Source organism: Camarhynchus parvulus, chromosome 3 (genome assembly GCF_901933205.1).
Source record: "Camarhynchus parvulus chromosome 3, STF_HiC, whole genome shotgun sequence".
NCBI classification, from domain to species: Eukaryota; Metazoa; Chordata; class Aves; order Passeriformes; family Thraupidae; genus Camarhynchus; species Camarhynchus parvulus.
In genome coordinates, this window is record NC_044573.1 from 20,631,686 (window position 1) to 20,650,250 (window position 18,565).

An 18,565-nucleotide genomic window follows, 5' to 3' on the forward strand; every position below is an offset into this window, starting at 1 on the left:
CACACACTTTAATAACAGTTGTTGCACTTTTGGACCCCAAAACCCCATATTCCCATAGCTAACTTCATGAACCTAAATTAAAGACATTAATCATAAGTAAACTTCTCAAGAGGTTCAGTTTCCAGTGAACATGAGATGTTGGGTTCAAAAGTCAAGGGCTGGTGGCAACAAAAGTTGCCAGGACATTTGAAAAGGACAAGAAGAAATTATGTGTTCTTCCTTTTTGGATTTGTCGGACCCAGTTTTTGGCAACTGTTGGATTTGGCCATCCATGGGGCTGTGATGCATCCTCGAGTGCTAAGGCACTAAAGGAGCTCTGTTTGGAAGATGCACTCCAGCAAACCACCAAAGGAGCTCTGTTTGGAAGGATGCACTCCAGCAAACCACAGCTACCAGCGAGGCTGCTGGCACTGCCACCGTGCTCTCAACTGCCATCCAAGGCACTCCATCTTCCCGGAGGCTGAATGAACACTCTTCCCATATGTCTACCTTACAGTGCTTGAAAAAATCATGACTGGGATAAGGCTGTCTGGAATAAGAGTGGAAATAATGCAGCTCTTTTAGATGAAGATCCATAGCAGGCTAATAGAGGTTCTTGCGGTGCAGTTTCTTGTATTATAGAGGACACTGTAATTTTTTATGTGCTGAGACACCAGACATTTGGGAAAACAACTTGCTGAGCTCAAGACCTTGGCATGTCTTCTTTGGTTTTTTTTTCATTTTACTGGACACAGGTCTCAAGATTCAAAATGACAGGTCTCGTTTTTTTACCATGCTGCCAATATAAAACTTTCCTCACCCCTAAAACATAAATCTGGGGGAAATTGGTGTGTGTACAGGTTGTGTCTTATGCCCATTTCTAAGTTCAGCTACCTATTGAAGGAAACGAACCAGAGGTTACAAACCATGCACAGTACCAGCAATGAACTCAGAATGAAAAGACAGGCAAAAAAAAAAAAAAAGGCATACAGGTTATTTTCCCTTCCTCCTCAGCACTATCTCCAGCCTTATGATTAAGTTACCATTTTTCTTGCTTTTCTCCCCAACCCTCTTTTTTCTTTTCTTTGGTCATGTGGTCTTGGAGAAGGACTGACTGGATAATGACATTTTCAGGTAGACAAAAAGAGGTTCTTTTGTACTTTGCAGCATGCACAGTATCCCAGGGAACAATGCAACAATATTTTTCATAGATGATTTCATATTCCTATTTACCTCTGTTACCCTTTTCCCTCTAAGAGACTGTCTGAAACCATTCCATATGCACAGACTAATAATCATGCAATTTCACATCTCTTTGTTGAGATGAGGTATATTTGTTCTGGAAACACATTCACGAGCAAAACCACCTAACTAAGCCAGCCAAAGCTATAACCCTTCTGAAACAAGTTCTGTGCTGCTTCACAGTAGTAAATGCAAAGCTAAAACCAAGGAAAGAAAGCCTTGTGAAACTGTTTGATTATGATTCTCAACTAAATCCACTTTTTAGAAAAGATCTAGTAGCAGTATCACATCCTATTCTATTCAACCTGATTTTGCTAATTTTATATTAGGCACTGTAACATTTATTGAGTCGCAAGAAGGATTATCACAGATTTCAAAAAATGCTACATAAATACTAAGCCACGTTTTCTGAAGTGTTGCCTCTGCTTGTGTGAGCTGGCTTTGGAACTCTAGAGACATAATGGAACCTTTCAGAAACCTACAGCAGATCCAGAAGATGGTTCTAGTCTGCTCCAGCAGCCACAGATAGACAATATTTTTCATGTCAGTGTTCACCACAGGGATACAACAAGAACAGTAACTGCAAAGCAGTTATTTATTGCTTAGGCAGATGCTAAAGGCTTTATTTATTATCCTCTCCCCAGAAACCAAATATTTGTGGGATGCAAGTGCTACTGCCAGTAAGAAAAGGCTTTGCTTTCATTAAAGGAAGGTTTGAGAAATTCTATTCATAGACTACTGGTTCCATTTGAATGTCTTACATTCGTACATATCACCAGGAAGAGTGTGGGCTAAGTGATATGGTAAAATTAATAGTAATACGTGGTGTGGAAAGCTACAAAATCTGCTGTAACAGAACCTGCTGGAAAGCCATCATTTTCTCTAAATGCTAGTAATCCTTTTTCTCATCTGCAAGTACTTCTTAAGGTATACAGACTAAAGGATGGAATATTTACAAATTGTATTCATATTTATCAAATGTCTTTTACAAATTATTTCTGTAAAGTTATTCTATGAATTTACATAGACCTGTCTTTGTCCACAGAGAGTATCTGTAGTGTTTGTCTGAAACCTATGGCAGCTCTCTGGAGATGCTCATAAACCACGTTTTGACTCTCTTGAGAAATCAAGTTATTATTACCATATGCCCTCTAGCTGGAAGGAATGCCTTCATTTTCAAAAAGTTACTCATATACTCAAAGGTACTGTTCTGAACACAAAATCACTTGCTGGAACATAATAACCCAAAGATTAAGGGAAAGCACACCCATCTGTTGTGCTCACCACCCTTTTCCCAGGTAATTCACTTTTCCAAGTGCTTTTCACCCCAGCACCACCTTCTGTTACACCACAAGCCCTGTGAGCCAGGGGTGAGGTGGGTCACAGCATTAAGACAACACCAAGACACTGCAGCTTCCACATAATCTTGCTTCCCTTGGATCTGAGAAAAGCTCAAAAGTACATTTGGCTGGGAGCTGCCCACCAGAAAGGATCCCTGATGAAAGAAACCCAGCCACTTCAAAGCCAAAATATTTTATGGAATACTTTTTTCCCCCATTTTTTTTCTCAGGCTGCTATCACAAAACTTGAAACAAATATTTACTGTTGCCCAGTTTGACCTGCTTCTGACAACTCTGGTTTGCAGAAACGACCCGAAATATTAATTTTCAAATGTATTTCCTATTGGGTTATCTTTCCTCTTGGGAACAGTGGATCACAGGCCTGGACGCCTTCACAGATCTCTGCTCTCTTCCAAGCTGGACTTACACATGGCTTGGTAGAATCAGGTCAGTAAATTAAATCAGAAAGCATTTTGATTTAGAGAAGCCTTAGTTTTACTTAGAAAAAAAGATGGGGAGACAAAATGTTCCACTGCTTTAAAATAATTTTTGAACTTTTAATTCCTTGAACACTTTTTATACGTTAACTTTTATCCTTATTAGAAAGTGAAACAAATATTCTGCATTTTCTATAGGACCGGGGATGCTCACAACATAAAGTTTAGTGCTGCCCAAAGAGGATAACATAAGACTGATCACAAACCTGCCCTTTCAAAGTTCTTGCTCTTTTTGTTTATAACCTTTAATTTTAATTAGATTTTTCAATACTTGAGGGTTTTTATCACCATGAGGAGGTGCTACTATGAAATCAGTCAGTTTGCTGCAAATCAAGAAGGTAAGAATTTCTCTGGTTTCACTAAACCTGTGTTTCTGTTACTCTAGATGTGGAAAAATATCACATAGGCACAATATTCATACAAATAAATGTAGACATGCTTATACTCAAACACACAAAAAATATGTTATTTGTGCACTTCTACAGAAAGAAAGAAAACAGGTCCAGACAACACTTAAAAAGAACATCCTCTTCCACCACAATAGGCATGTAAATATTATGTAGTCATAATTATTGCAAAGATGCTACAATTCCTAATATAGTACTCTCAATTTTTTTCTCATGATTTCATCTCCAAATTTCCATCTATCTTTGTGAATACCCTTTTGTGAGCTATGAGATACATTAATTTTTTTAACTCCGTACCATGTGTACAATAGTCAAAGGGAAGAAACTGAAATATCAAACACTGTTTTTTTACACCTGCTCAGAGGGACAGTGACTCTTTCAGAATTTAGATAAAATAAAAACATCAAATGGGAGAATGCAGGCTTTTAATTCCATACATCTCAGTCACGGTTTAATGCACATGTGCTTTAAATCATGCCCTACTTAAGACTTGTGACTGTACAGTTGACCAAATTTTCCCCAGAAAATATTTCCAAAATATTTTCAAGTAACCTCTTCCAGTTACTTGAGAGAAATTTACAGCAACATTTTTTTTCTACAGAAAAATCACTCAGCTAGGCCTCCTGTACAGACAGCTATTATTTCTGCCCCTGCAGCTAGAAAATAACTCTCTACTTAAAACAGAAGATTTGGAAGATTTACCATTAACAGATACATGCACACACTGGAAATCAAGAATTTCAGCTCATTGAATATAAAAAGATAATAAGCTGTGTCCTACCTATGGTGGTAATAACAGTGCCAGCAAAGAAGAAGGAACTTCCCAAGTCCCAGTGACTGTTCTGAGCAGATGTGTTTCCTAAAGGTATGATTCCTGCATTTATTGCTGCCACTACTTGCTGCAAGTTTAAAAAGATTTTGTCAATATTCATGAAACAATTGTATTCATATATGTATATATATTATACAGTAAATTGATTAAATCATTTATTTGATGCAAGCACTAAACCAGAAAAGGATCTGTGTTGCTTTACTCGAGCTTTTTCACTCCATCAGGGTACAATTTATTCTTCAGCAACCACCCCAGGCAATTCAGAAGAGCTGTAAAGTCCAGACCATTGGGGAGAATGCAAAATCTGTGATATTACTATCTTAGTTAGAAGACAAACAGAATTATTTTTACTGCTGTAACTATTTGGTGAAGAAAAACATGCATTAGACAAAATTTATAATGAGAATTTCCCCCATTGTTCCTGTGTTGTGTTAGGCAAGCAAATGGACTTCTTAAGAACAGTCATTTTAAAACACCAAGAAAAAATGCCCATGCATTGTTCTGTAACAAATTAATCCCAAAGAAAGAAAACACTTTTACAAAACAGACATTTCAATAATTAAAGCAATTACACATACAATTATAAAACTTTCACTATTGCAGCAAAAATTCAGCCAAATAACAAACATGTATCTCTATACAACTATATACTTCAGAAATGTTGCTCTTGAAAAATTCAGTCCTAGCAAATAAAGTCAACAAGCTTGCCACTAATGACATCTTCATAGTCTCAAGAAATCGGACACTTTTCTTCTTTCAGCAGTATCAACTACTGTAAATTCTTATTACAAACCATATTCCTGTTTTGTTATATCACAAGTGCAGATATATACTGGTATTTGAGTTAAAGAAAAAGTATTTTTAAACTTGTGATATTTTTTAAAATATAAGTTTTTGTTTAATCCTCAAACTTTAAAACAGGATTTATTTCTAATTATGCTACTTGTGATAATTGGTGTCTAACAAAAGAAAAACAGAGGAAGCAATACCACAAAGTGAAAATGAGCATTTCAACTGACTAGTAGTTCCTGCTTGGCAAGATGTACAACAATAATTAGGTACATAAATATATTCAGTGATAGGACAGACCAGAGCCATCTTCCCTTTAGGCAGTCTGTTGCAGAGGAACAGCGTTGTACAGTAGTAAGAATTTTTTCAGTTCCAAAATACTTTGATTATTTGGAAATTAAAACATTTCTGTTCCTAAACTGTCCCCACAGAAGTCACTTGATCTGGACAGAGATTATGAAGTAACAATGTGGGAGTAACTAGGACATCTATTTTTTATTATTGAATTTAAATCCAACAAGAAATTCAGCTTAAATCCAACATTTCCAGTTTGCCATTTTCAAAGCTCAGATGCACAAAAGGAACCATTCTGAAGCCCACTGCTGCATCTCTGCAGCCACAGGGATCTTCCTGCCAAACCTAAACCATTTCCACCATCCAGGGTTGTCAACAGAAGACTAGCTGGGGTATCTTTACACAAACTTTTAACTTCTTTTTTTTAATTTTTCTTTTTTAAATAACAGAGAGACAGACATCAAAGAAGTGGAATTTTCAATCCTACTGAGGAAGGAGAAAGGATGGGGAAAGTGAGGGGAAAGAGAGTTTAATTCTCCTTTGTGTTGGAAGGATAAATCTTCTACATTAGTAGATGGTGTCCAGCTTGGCAGGAGTAAATGCAGCAGCACCGACACTGACAGGTGTTTCCATCCATGTGGGAAGGGACATACCAGACTAAGAGGCATGTGAAAACCATCAGCTGAATTGATTTTATGATTTACACAACACAGATATTCCTTTGATTTACAAGGAAGTGTGAATCAGTGTGCTGTGCTATACAGGGCTCACTGAGTGCTGTTACATTTCAGGGCACTAAGAGCTGCCACCACAAGTCCTGGTACCTGCACATGGGAGCACTCTCCAGTGAGGACATTCTTTGATATAGCACTGGATCAATGTAATTTTTGGAACCATTCTTGTTTCATTATAGTTTCTTGTACTGGATAAAGGTGCTCCCAGAGCAAGGGACCTGTTCAGACAGTCCAGCAAGATCAAGTTTTATACAAATCCAGATGTAAAATGGATTTGTAAAATTCAGGGCTTTTACCATCACTGCACATTTTTGAAGCCATATGTACCTCAAGGCCTTTTATATGAAAGGTGTTCCAATGTAAACTGCTCAACAACCCATTACAGCTATGCATTTCCTGACTTCATCTACCACACCTACATTTTTTCTGGAAAAAAAATACAGCTTAACCCAAAACTGCCCAAGGCACAACAGATGGCTACAAAAGACAATTAGCCACTATTATTATGTCTCTGATTTTATCCAACTGCTAATCAGAAAAATAATCAGGGCTGCTTTCAGAGATGCTTCCTTTTCATACAGCCTCCTAAGTTCTGACTGTGCACACTTTTAGGGACTTTCTGAGTAGGAGGCTGCATCTGCATAGTGGTGTTCAGATTGGCTTGGCTGAATTGCTTTGCCATTTATTTACCTAATTACTTTTGGAGCTCACTTGTTTTTTGGGAGCCAAGTCATTCTGTGGCAGTAAGATCTTCAAATTACTTGTGGATCATTTAAAGCATATTTCCCTTTTGAGAGTTTGTATGTACTTCAAAATAATTTTTTAAGTTCTTATGTTATGAGGAACACTTGAATAGCAATTTCTGATTCGTCTCCTTCAAGAAATTAATGATCTTACAGACCACTCAGCTTCCTCTTTTTTTCCAAACTGAAAACTCTTTCTTATTAAATAATATATTCACCTATTTAAACAAATCTGTTGTACATCACATAGAATTCAATAAGAAAATAATATATATAAGTGTTTTTTTAATAAGTTTTTTTTACTGCCAGTATTTCTCATTGACTTTCTTTGTACATTTACTGATTCACATTTGTAAATTTGTTGATTGTTATCAGCATGGTTTTAGTCATAAAGGGCCAGATGATGCCTTCATCATCACTGGGCTGTTGTTTCCAAACACACAGTGTTATGCTTTCTTCTGGGCTGTGACCGTGTTTGGGAGAAGCTAGACTAGATACCAACAAAGCTGCTGCATTTCATTGCTTCAGAGTCATCTGTGAGAGTGTTCCTGACTAACAGGGGCAACAGGTGGCTAAGGTTACTGGTGTACTGAGGTCAACATTGCTGACTCATAAAGTCTTTGAATGTTGCCTGCAGCTTTTTCAGGAAGGATGATTGCATTTTGAGTTCTTTGGATCAGAGGATGACTTTTCTTCTTAGTCTGGTCAGCAATCATAGGAAGATCATCATCTAAGACTATTCCCAAGGAAAAATTAAGAAGAAAATAATATATTGCATAACTCCTAACACTTGTGCATTTCAGGGCAATAATTTTAGGGTAGCATCTTTGTGACATGTCCAGTACACAAACTTACCCAGAAGATTGGATAGTAACACTTCTCTAGCCCCGAATGAAAACCCGGGCTCCACTAACTTCACTAAGGGACAGGATCTCAGCTTTAGCCTTCAAATAACAGGCTTGTTATTCACTGTCAGAGCTGTCTGCCTCCTTAACTCGTGGTCCTTCAGCCTATTTTTTGACTGATGTCTTACTAATACTGCAAACTTCATTTGTCATGAGTTTAACTTCCTTCCTTCCTTCCTTCCTTCCTTCCTTCCTTCCTTCCTTCCTTCCTTCCTTCCTTCCTTCCTTCCTTCCTTCCTTCCTTCCTTCCTTCCTTCCTTCCTTCCTTCCTTCCTTCCTTCCTTCCTTCCTTCCTTCCTTCCTTCCTTCCTTCCTTCCTTCCTTCCTTCCTTCCTTCCCTCCCTCCTTCTCCTTCCTTCCTTCCTTCCTTCTCTCCCTCCACTCCTAATTTCTTGAGACCTTTGGTTTATCCTAACTGAAACCGTAGTGACAGTAACTCTGTGCATTTTGAATCTAAAAGCAGAATCATGGAAACTCTATAATCTGTACAGTTATCATATGCTGCAGCCTTTAAATACTTTGTGTGATTTTAACACGGGAACTTCTTGACTTATAAAAATTATTTTCCATTATTAAAGTTAACTGACCTCTTCAGTGGCAATTTTTCTAGTACTTTATTCCATATGCAAAATAAATTGTTTTAAAAATCAGTTTTGTTTCAAGACTATGGAATCAGTCAGCATTAGAACAGGAATGTGGACAGATTAAATTCTTAAATGATGCAGACTATTTCACTTGCCTTACCTTCTTCCAGAGCCTTTGCCTAGTATGTGTTTCATATGTGGTGAGTGAGGACTGAGCAGAGGGTGGGTCACCCAATCAAGGCCTCTATGCACAATGATTTTTAAAATGATAGTATACAAGTTACACTTACAGTAATATGTTTTTCTTCTTTAATTATCTTTATAATGGTGAAAAAAAATCAGGCCTTTTTTTTTTTTCATAGTGAAGGGAATTGAGATAAATTTTTGACACATTTTAAAATTTTAGAAAGTTTCCATTTTTGGAGTTAGGTGAATTCTTAGGCTTCCCCTGTACTGTATCTTAGGATAGGCATGAAGTGTGTCTGAGATCAAGTCCTCACTTGCACTACACCTACACATCCCAGCTAGTTGGCTTTGCAGCCACATTTGGGAACAAGCTTCAGCAGAGTATCAGAGAAAAGAGGCAGAGATGATTGAGCCCAGAGTGGACAGGCCAGGCATGAGCAGATCTCCAAAAGCACATAAACATTGCTTTCACACACACATTTTTTGCTTAAAATCAGAACACGGGGAAAAGGAGCATGAAAACACAAATCACATTTTTAATTGAATGTCAGTATTTAATTTCCTGTATCATTTAGAAACACTTCCTAAAAAATACATTGTGCAGCTTTGTGTTATTCCTGTGGCCATGCAGGCATCTCTCTGTGGAGGCCATGCTGAACTTTACTTTGCAGACTAAGACATAGAATACTGTGACTTTTCTTCTGTCAAAACAAGAGATAAAGCAGTCTTTTGAACAGCACAGTCGTTTTCTGAGAACAGAAGACAATTATAGGTCAGGGATTTCATCTTCTGGTGCTCTGACCCTGCAAGGAGTCAATGGCATTGACTGAGAAAAGGCAGCCTGCTGGCGAGAGAGCCACATCCAGTAAGTGGATGCAGAGACACAGGAAAATAGGGAGAGTTTATGAAGTATGAAGGCTGGCCTCTGGTAGTCAACTGTTGTCTCACATGGAAATCAGGCAGAAATAAGTATGCGTCAAACCAGTCACTCCAATGCTCATCTCCTTGCTCCACACCAGGCTCTGAATACATGTTTTTGTACCATCTTCCAGTCACTTCACTTCTATGAAATGATGTAACACAACAGTTCATTACTCTCAGCTCTCCTACTTAAGATTAAAATAGAATCACCTCAAATTATGCTTCTGGTAAGATCCAGAGTGTGCTTTCTTTCGTTACCCAGCCTGTCAGGAGTTAGCTTGTGCTTCCTGGCAGTTACTTGACGAGTGGTGTCAAAAAAGTCAGATGTGCCTCTAAGTTTCTGAAAACCATTTCTCAGCCTGGATTTCTTCCTTCACTGCTATAGTTCTGTTGCCATTTGACAAGGGCACTCTCCCTTTACAGTGTAAAGATACACCTCATATGGTCCAGCTACTGCACAAGTCCTGTGTTTTTATTTCAGCTCTGGTTTACAAGGCATGGAAATCCTAGTTCTCAGTTCAAAGGCACACCAGGATGCTTTTAACACTTAACAAACAACTCTTCAGCCTCAAAACACATGGTTTTGAGCCTTGATGTTGAAAGAGATTGCAATAATATTTGTATTATAATTCTGTGACTCCTTGTTTTTCTTTTCAGTTGGTATAACATATGAGTGTGTTCTACACTGGAGACTGGTACCCCACATACTGAAGTACTGAAGGATTCTTTTCACCCTCTTTCGCAGTTACTTAAACTAAAAACATGCAGAAACATAGTGAACATTCCTATTTCTAAATATGCATTACAAACCCCATGGGTTTCTATGTGTATAAATTCTCTGCGTGTACATACACATATATATGCATGTATATACACATGCACGTTCAGGGAAGAAGGCTTTTCTTTGCTCCTAGATATTACAGACTGGAAGAATTATGCAAACAGCTGTTCTGCAGAACTGACTTACTAATGAGTCATATCTGCCACCCTTTCTAAGACAAAAGCTGGCATTCAGATGCAATCAGGCTAAGCTAAGTTCTAGGTCCATAAAACTGTTCATCTGGAGGAAATGGAATCTTTACGGGTCTCAACACCGGAAGCAGCAACAAAAGTTTGAGACCAATCTGCTTGAACAAAGTGACAAGGGCAGCTAGAATTTATTTGTTATTCTCCTCCCAAATAGTGCTTGTGAAGGATAAAAACTGCTTTAAAAAATCCTTTTTGGCTTAGGGAGCTGTCCTGTCCCTGGAGAAAATGCTCCCAGGTAAGAGAAAGTTTGGCAAAAAAAAAATCCCTCCTTCCAGGAGCTGAGTACAGAGCCAGAAGAGGGAGAAGAGCAGGAGCCTAAGCAAGGAGTACACACAGTCCAGGGGCTGCTGCAACCCATCCACACCCAACCACAGCAGGTGGGTGTCTGTGTGAAGCACAGGTCTGGGTAAGGGTGTGGTCAAAGGTCTTTCACAGAAATCTTTAATTTAATAAATATTTCTCTGATCTGGAGATTCTGGTAGAACTGGGGGGGAGGGGTTGTGGAAGGAGACAACTGCATTTGAACATTTATTTCTGACAGTGTGAAGCAGAAAGGAGACACAGACACAGCAAGAGAAAAAGAGACACAGGATGTTACTGTACAAGCTAGGGCTGCCAGGACACTCAGAGTACATAAAGCCCAAGGGCTCTGATGGGCAGACATCTGGACAGACACATACACAGGCCAACAACTCAAACTACAGCTCCTGTGCCCCATGTTTTAACTGCTTTGGAAGTCCTTCATTTCTTCTTTCATTGCTTTGAAAACATCAACAGGCAGCTCTGCTACTGGTATTTGCAATTTGTCATAAGCTTCATAACTGAAATGCAGATGGCACATTAAAAAACTGATGCAATCTTATTTTGGATCCTCAGATAAATAAATAAACTAGAATGCAGCCTCAATTTCTTCTATGCTGGTCTATCAGTCTTTTCAAGGCTTTAAGTTTTACAAAGCATAAGTGCTGCTTCCAGGCTAGGATCATAACATGGGATAGTTTCTGCTTTCTTTTGGAGAGTCTGGAAGGAATTGCAAAAGGAGAGACTAAGAATATTTAGGGTTTAAACTGGCACATTCAAATTATCTCAAAAAGTTCCTGCTTAGAGTACTTGTAAGCTACAGCTCACAGGACTGAAAATGTCTACAAATGCTGCGATTCAAAGAATTAACAAAATTTGTTTCAAACTTAATTGGTTTAGTTAATAAATGTTAATCTTGTCTAAATAAATGTAGTATTTGTCTGAAAACGAGATCTTTGCATCTCTGTGTTTTCCTATCTTTAAAAATTATACAGCATACTCAAATACCTTATAATCTCTTGGAGAGAAAGTATTTGCACTTTATTTTAACAGTTCTCTACATAATCAGGGCTCAGGTAGCTTATCTGATTGAAATTAAATATATACCTGAAAAACTATTTTCAGGCAAATATAATTTTCTTGTGGCTATATTGCAAATTGTAAAGAAGCCTGTGAAAGAGACAAAATCAGTTACTGATGGAGGTGCAACTTAATGTAGTTACCTACCTTCAACTATAAAAATGGAACCACAGCAAATGCACACTTTAAAGTAAAATATTTTTACAAGAAATTAATCCCAGAAGAAGCCATGATGGCTTTCTGGTGATGCCAGTTTGAAAAAAGAAACACTGCTCCCATGTCATTCATAATTATGTCAGGCTTCCCTCGAGAGAGATAAAGAGGAAAAAAAAGCATTTGTCCTCAAGGGAGATTAAAAAAAACATCCCCATCTTGGTCTCATTCATAATCTAAGAGATGAATGGAAAGAAAAGGGGCAGTGCAGCTGACACAAATGTGAGATGAAAACAGGAATGGCACACAACTCTGGATCCCTGCACAGAGATCTGCTCTCCCCATGTTAGCCACAAGCCTGCACAGAACACAAAGAGATCAACTTGTGGGATCCACATCAGTTCAGCTCATCCTGGTGGCTCACTAATTCTTTTGGTTTGTTTGTTTATTTAATATGCAAGTACATTTTTGTGGGCATTCAGTTTTCAGAAGAAGCCACATGCTCTGAAAGGGGCTGGATTTAAAACTCTACAAAAGTATTACTGCTGAGACAGCTTGGTGCAGCACCCTGCAAACTGTTCAGATGAAGGTTTTATAAAACAAGAATTACCACGCATAGAACTTGGAACACATTAAAATATTGTCCTTTTTAGTGTAAGGCTATTTTTTCCACTTATTAGGGTTTCAGAATAAATATATTTGAAGGACCTTTATGCTAAAGGAACAGGAAATTAACGATATTCTATTACTAACTTATGTTCCATTGTACCTTTACTTGAAAACACTTTATTAATTTTCAGAATTAACTCACTAAAATAATTATAATAATTCACACCATCTTGCTGAGACATTTTAGTTATATAAAATAATAGAACTAAAATTTTTCTTATTTCTATTTTTTGTATGTGAAAATAATGCATTAAACAACTTGCTTGGATCTTAAAAGGAATTTTTTTTTCCATTTTGGCTTAAAAAGGTCAATGTGAACAAATAACTACTGAGCAATATATAATTAGGTGGTATTTACATAAAAAGTTCTTCTCCTTTTTTTTCTAATAATCTTTTTCTTTGGCAAGGGGACAAACAGTTGCTTCTAGTTGCCAAGACATCCCATAACACAAAATATTGGCCACATCCCTATGTCCCAGGCACAACATGAGTTCTGGGCAAGGAGAAAGCAAATTGACTGTTTTTTCATGCACCTTATTTCCTTCATAGGATCTTTGGGATCCTCTAGAAAGAATGAGGTGTATGAAATGATAGGAATGACAATTTTATCACATTGCTGAGTATCAAATTCAGTCAGGCTCACCTGTTCCCAGAGACAACCCCAGGAGATGCCATGAAGGAAGACACAAGTGTCTCATGGCTGCACAGCACTGCATGGGAACATGAGTGCCACCAGAACATAACCTAAGGTGTCTTTACTATTTGCTACCATTCACAGATGCATAAACACAGCAGGAAATTTTTCAAAGTTATTGGCATTACATTTTGTGCATCTGAGTTTGGAAGATTTCTCTAACATTTTAAATGCTTAGTGGCAAGCTTGCTATAGGAAACAGTCAACAAACTAAAAGAAAATTAGAATTAGATTGAAATAATTAGATACAAGAGCTCCAGTTAGAGAATTATTTCATTCTTTAATGCTTATTGTTATTTGTGTGTATAGCTGGATTGCTCCCAGGTTTCTATCAGCTTCTACCAACAAAAAGCTCAGTGGAGAGAGAAAAATTGTTGGATGCAAGACATAAAAAGTCCTTAGTGTAAATGAAGATCAGGTTTATATACTTCATCACACATTCATTAAATCCACACAGTCTAAACTACATTTACTCTTTTATTCTGTCACCTGACAGTCACTTTGCATTGCATGGCAGGGCCAAGTTGAGAGCAGGCACAGACAGAGAACCACCATTCATGATGAATTGTAGAGAGCTTTTCTCCAAAAGAACAAAAAGTAGGAAAGAACGTGGCCACATTCCTTTCTGCTGCTTTATAATGTATTAGATATCACAAATAACCTTTACCAAATCAACGTTTTCTCATCTGTTACCAAGTGAGATCCTTGCAAGACCGTTTTAAAAATGGAGTTTAACATCAGACCAGGCGCAGCTTGCTGCTTGTTGTATTCTCATTACTCACCCAGGTAGTGTTTGTACTTTTACCAGCTTCCCTCCTGAGGTATTTCTCTAGTTGTAAATTTAGATATACCACCACTGAGTGCTGTGCACTGCCCACCCCAGCACCACTGGGGACAGCATCCAGTGATCCACTTAATGCTGTTGTTAATGCTGGCTTCAGGCTACAGCAAAAGGAGGTGGAATTGCCTGGAAAAACTGGTCTCTTGGGTGTACAGATATGCTCTGCATGACTTGTGCACATTTTTAATACGGTACTAAATGGAAGCGCTCACAAAATATCACATTATGTACCTGGATATACCTCTCAAGGTCACGCATTGCTGTTGTTTATTTCAGGTATATTCTGTGACAGTGAGGCAACAACTGAAGTGCTTTAGACTGAAAGATTTGCAATGCTGGACCACAGAAGTCTGAGACAGAAGAAGTCATAAAGACCATGGTTTTTTTACAAATTTTTTTTTCAGCACAGGAATAAAGCTGCTGGATGGGGCTGAAAAGTTATGAGGAAAACACAGGTCCTTTTTCTGAGGCAGCTGCATTTACCTCACTGCCATCCTCAAAGCACTCTATTCCAATACCTTTGCACATTTTCTGGGCTGCATAGCAGCTCTCTGTTGCCCCATATTTTACATCTATATAAAATATATGATGTCTGTAAAAGCATAATTCTCACCTAGTACACCCAGAGGAGCCACACAATCAACGTGACAATACAAAGTTTCAGGAATTCAAAACCCAGGGAATAAACCTGTGCCTGCTGAAGAGTTGGCAACAGTATATATTGTTGTAGCAGGAGAGGTTCTGGGGATTGGTGAGATAAAATAAGGATGGGTAAACAGAAAGGGAAAAATCCCTATCCTATATGTATATATAGAAACACACAACACTGTTTTAAACAGCTTTGTGACAAAAGGAAGATTTTAGCCAAGGTCCTGGGAACTCCATAGCTCCTGGGTGCTGGAAACTGGACTGCCATTCCACTTGTGCTTTTTTTTTTTTAGCTGAACTTGTTCTCTCCAACTAGTGTCTCTGATGTGCTCACCTGAATAAGCTACCACATATTGCACTGCCTCTGGGCAGTTTTTGGGTAGTCAAGCCTGCTTCAGAGTAAGGATTAAACTCCAGAGCAGAAGTTTGTGAAGATTGAAAAAGCCTGGTATGGCAAGCACCTTCAGCAATGACTAGCATGAAAGAGCCAAAACGGTATCTGGATTCTCAGAACACAAAGTTCAAAAAGAAAAGTTGCAATGAATTTCATTATAGTTTGACTCAAAGTAAATACTTGATTAAAGAAGACATTACAGTCTGTAAGCTCTGTAATTTTCTTCACACAAACTAATCATTCCAGCTCCCTTCTACTCTAGTACATATTAATTTTCAGTTTTATAGCTTTCAGTGAATTCTTAAATAACATTTACTTTTTCCTTGCACGCACTAGTTATTTTTATTCATACAGACATCCAACAAAAACTGAAGAAACACTGCATTATATTGTAATAGCAGTCAGACATAATCCCAGGGAGACAAAATGTATTTCACTAATTTAGTTTTTGTGGCAAAGTGGCAACTAGGGAAGAAATATAACCCCAGTGAGTACAATAGTAGCCTAGACCTGGAAAAATGAATTTGAGACTCTCTTTTACCATTGTTTTTCCATTTTACTTTGGGAAAGCAGAATTCCCAACCCTTAATGTCACTGACTTGATGTCATTGACTAACACTTACTCTTTACAAAGCAAAGCACCCAAAGAGGCTCCCTGTGCCCCAGCTCTGCTCCTGTGAAAGGAGTGGAACAGCACATTCCTACCTCCACATCATGGTGCTCCTTACAGAGAACCAGATGGGATCAAGGGCAAATTAAGTTTTCCATTTACCTCAACAGCAAGCAGAGCAAACTCCACAATTCTCTCTCATCCATGTGCTGTGGGAAGCTGTGTCACCTCCCCATGCTTCGCACGCCTGTGTTTTTCTGATTGTGGCAAGATCATTAGTGGAGATGGAAGCTGATGCTGATATGGTTATCTGTTCTCTGATGGTTGTACTGAAACTCATTTATTTTACACAGAACATCAAATGGGCATTGAATGCTGATGAAGTGGTTTTTTATTATCAATCTGTGCTTCTGGGCAGAGAATCATAAATGCCAAAATATCTAAGTACTCCAGAGCAAACTTCAACAGTTTTTGCCTTAAGGTCCATCTCACAGATGATGTAAGATAATATTGCTTCAAAATTTCTTTTTTCATCTTCGCAAGTACAGTATCTGACCTAAAAATTTCATAGGAGGATATTTATAGTAGCTACAAGAGTTATTTTTCATCAGAATGTACTTGTGTATTTCTCTGAAAGATTATCTCACATTCTGCTGGTCAAACCACTGGAACACAGTTATTACACAGCATCTAAATCACTATCAGCAGCATCTCCTCAGGCATGCCTGGTTGGACTCGTGGAGAGAGGAACTGTCTGACAGGCATTTTAAGGGTAGCAGTTTTGCAATATGTTTTAGCAACAAGGCAGGGGAGAAATCACAAAATACAAGACATTTTCCCAGCTTACCTTTAAAATTCACAAGTAATGTGCCATAAAAATACCTCAGCACATCAGAACTCTATATTTAAAACTGAAAAAAGAAAACACGTCCATCCTGATGTTCAAGGCAGATTGCTCTAGAGAGGTAAAATCAGCTTCTAAACTCCTAGACATATCTGCTGACAAACAACACTTCCAGAATTTTTTACTGCCCATGCATCTGGCATGCTCCAGAGTTCCTGCCTGCCATAGTCTGGGTGCCCAACACCCTCTCCTGCTCTCCCTGTCCCATCTAGGGCTCTGTAGACTCAGATAGCCCCATGGCCACTGCTAAGGAAAGAGTCAATCCTTGCCAACTCTTGACTGTTCACTGGAGTCTCCCATTTCATTGTCCCATGCCCAGAACTGATGTGATTTGGCAGCCCTCTGCTATTCCCTCCAGTGCCACTGGACATTCATAAGATCATGGGAGTTAAGTTGGAAGGGGATTTATAAGGCTCCAGACCTAGTTCTGTGCTACTGCAAATAAGTATCTCCCATGGTTCTGAGGCAGGTGACCTGCAAGGGTAAAGTCATATTAATATGAACACACCAATGCACATCATTTGTGGATGTGCCTTTAAGAAGCAGAAAAAATTGAGATTTAAGATCAAAGTAGGAAGTCCATGGTGCTTTCCTGTACTTAAAACAAAATCAATATAAAGAAACATACAGCTGGAAGGAACGCTAGCCTGATAAAATCACAGTAAATTAGGAGTCCTTTAAGGCAATGGATGGTGTAGCTTCTTCCTCAGAATTAGGCACTTCAAATATTGACAGAACTTGTAAAGCACAATCAATATACCAATTCCTTTGTGAACTATTAATTATATATATTGCTGATGAATAATCATTTAATTAGCATAATGGGAGGCTTCAGTGAAAAGGCCCTCACCAAGCATACTGGACCTAAAAATAGCAGCAGCTTTTCAACCATGACGCTTTGCATGAAAATGTAAATGCTCAGCTTCTGGTCTAACACTTGTTACATCGCTCAGCCAATACAGAGCCCTGACTATAAAGGTTTTGCCCCTTATCACTGCAGTACTGCCATGTATAATTTGTTCCTCTAAGGCAAGGTGATGAGGGGTTTGGTATGGATTACCTGAATCAGTTCATCAAGCTCTGTTGCATTCACACAGGAATGCTGAGATACAAACGTCTGCTTCTGAATCACAATGGTGGTTCTCTGGGAGGTCTCATGAGGCTGCTCCAGGGCTTTAAATACTGTTGCTCCAATTATTAAATACACGACTACCACCAGAAAAATTGTTGAGACTGTCTTCCATTTCATAACATTAATGGCTGAATCGTTTTCCTCCCGTGAAGTGAGCACGGTAGGCTTGGTGGAAAATGATAATCTTGGTTTGGAGTTCTGAGTGGCCGATTTGGGATCCAGCAAGTCAGGTGCCGCCACTGGCAAAAACAGAAAAAGAAAGTTAATGTTTACAGTGCCACTCAGATTTCACTAACTAAACTTCTTGCCAAGAGATCACACAAATTCTGTTGCTTCTAAATGGAATTCTTAAACTGCTTAATCTTTTTCTTAATCCCATAACACCTTACAACTCAGATCTTACTCAGATCTGTTGCTCTGAGTAGCAGCGTCCATCTCACATGTATAAGCACATTTGGAACATTTTCTATGTCTCTCCCTGTATGATACGGAACCATTTCTAAAAGCACACTTCCCCTACATCCTTGCATTTCATTAAATTACTCTAAGGTAGTATTTTGCTGCAGAGATTTTTTATGTCCGCTGTTCTCTCAAGAACTGCTGAGCAGTCTTCCAGCTGCGTTCTACCTCAGCGTTACAGAAGTATCAGGAAAATACA

The 18,565-nt window shown here is 38.4% G+C and overlaps 1 protein-coding gene across 5 annotated transcripts in view; it reads right to left on the reverse strand.

Moving 5' to 3' along the window:
• KCNK2 (potassium two pore domain channel subfamily K member 2) overlaps window positions 1-18,565 on the reverse strand; it is a 130,590-nt gene that overhangs the window by 57,039 nt on the left and 54,986 nt on the right. For all 5 annotated transcript variants that reach the window (XM_030946020.1, XM_030946021.1, XM_030946024.1 and 2 more), the window contains 2 exons: window positions 17,836-18,146; window positions 4,247-4,364 (listed from right to left, as the gene is read on the reverse strand). In XM_030946020.1, the coding sequence (XP_030801880.1) occupies window positions 4,247-4,364; window positions 17,836-18,146 (429 nt within the window). The remainder of the gene's footprint in view (window positions 1-4,246; window positions 4,365-17,835; window positions 18,147-18,565) is intronic.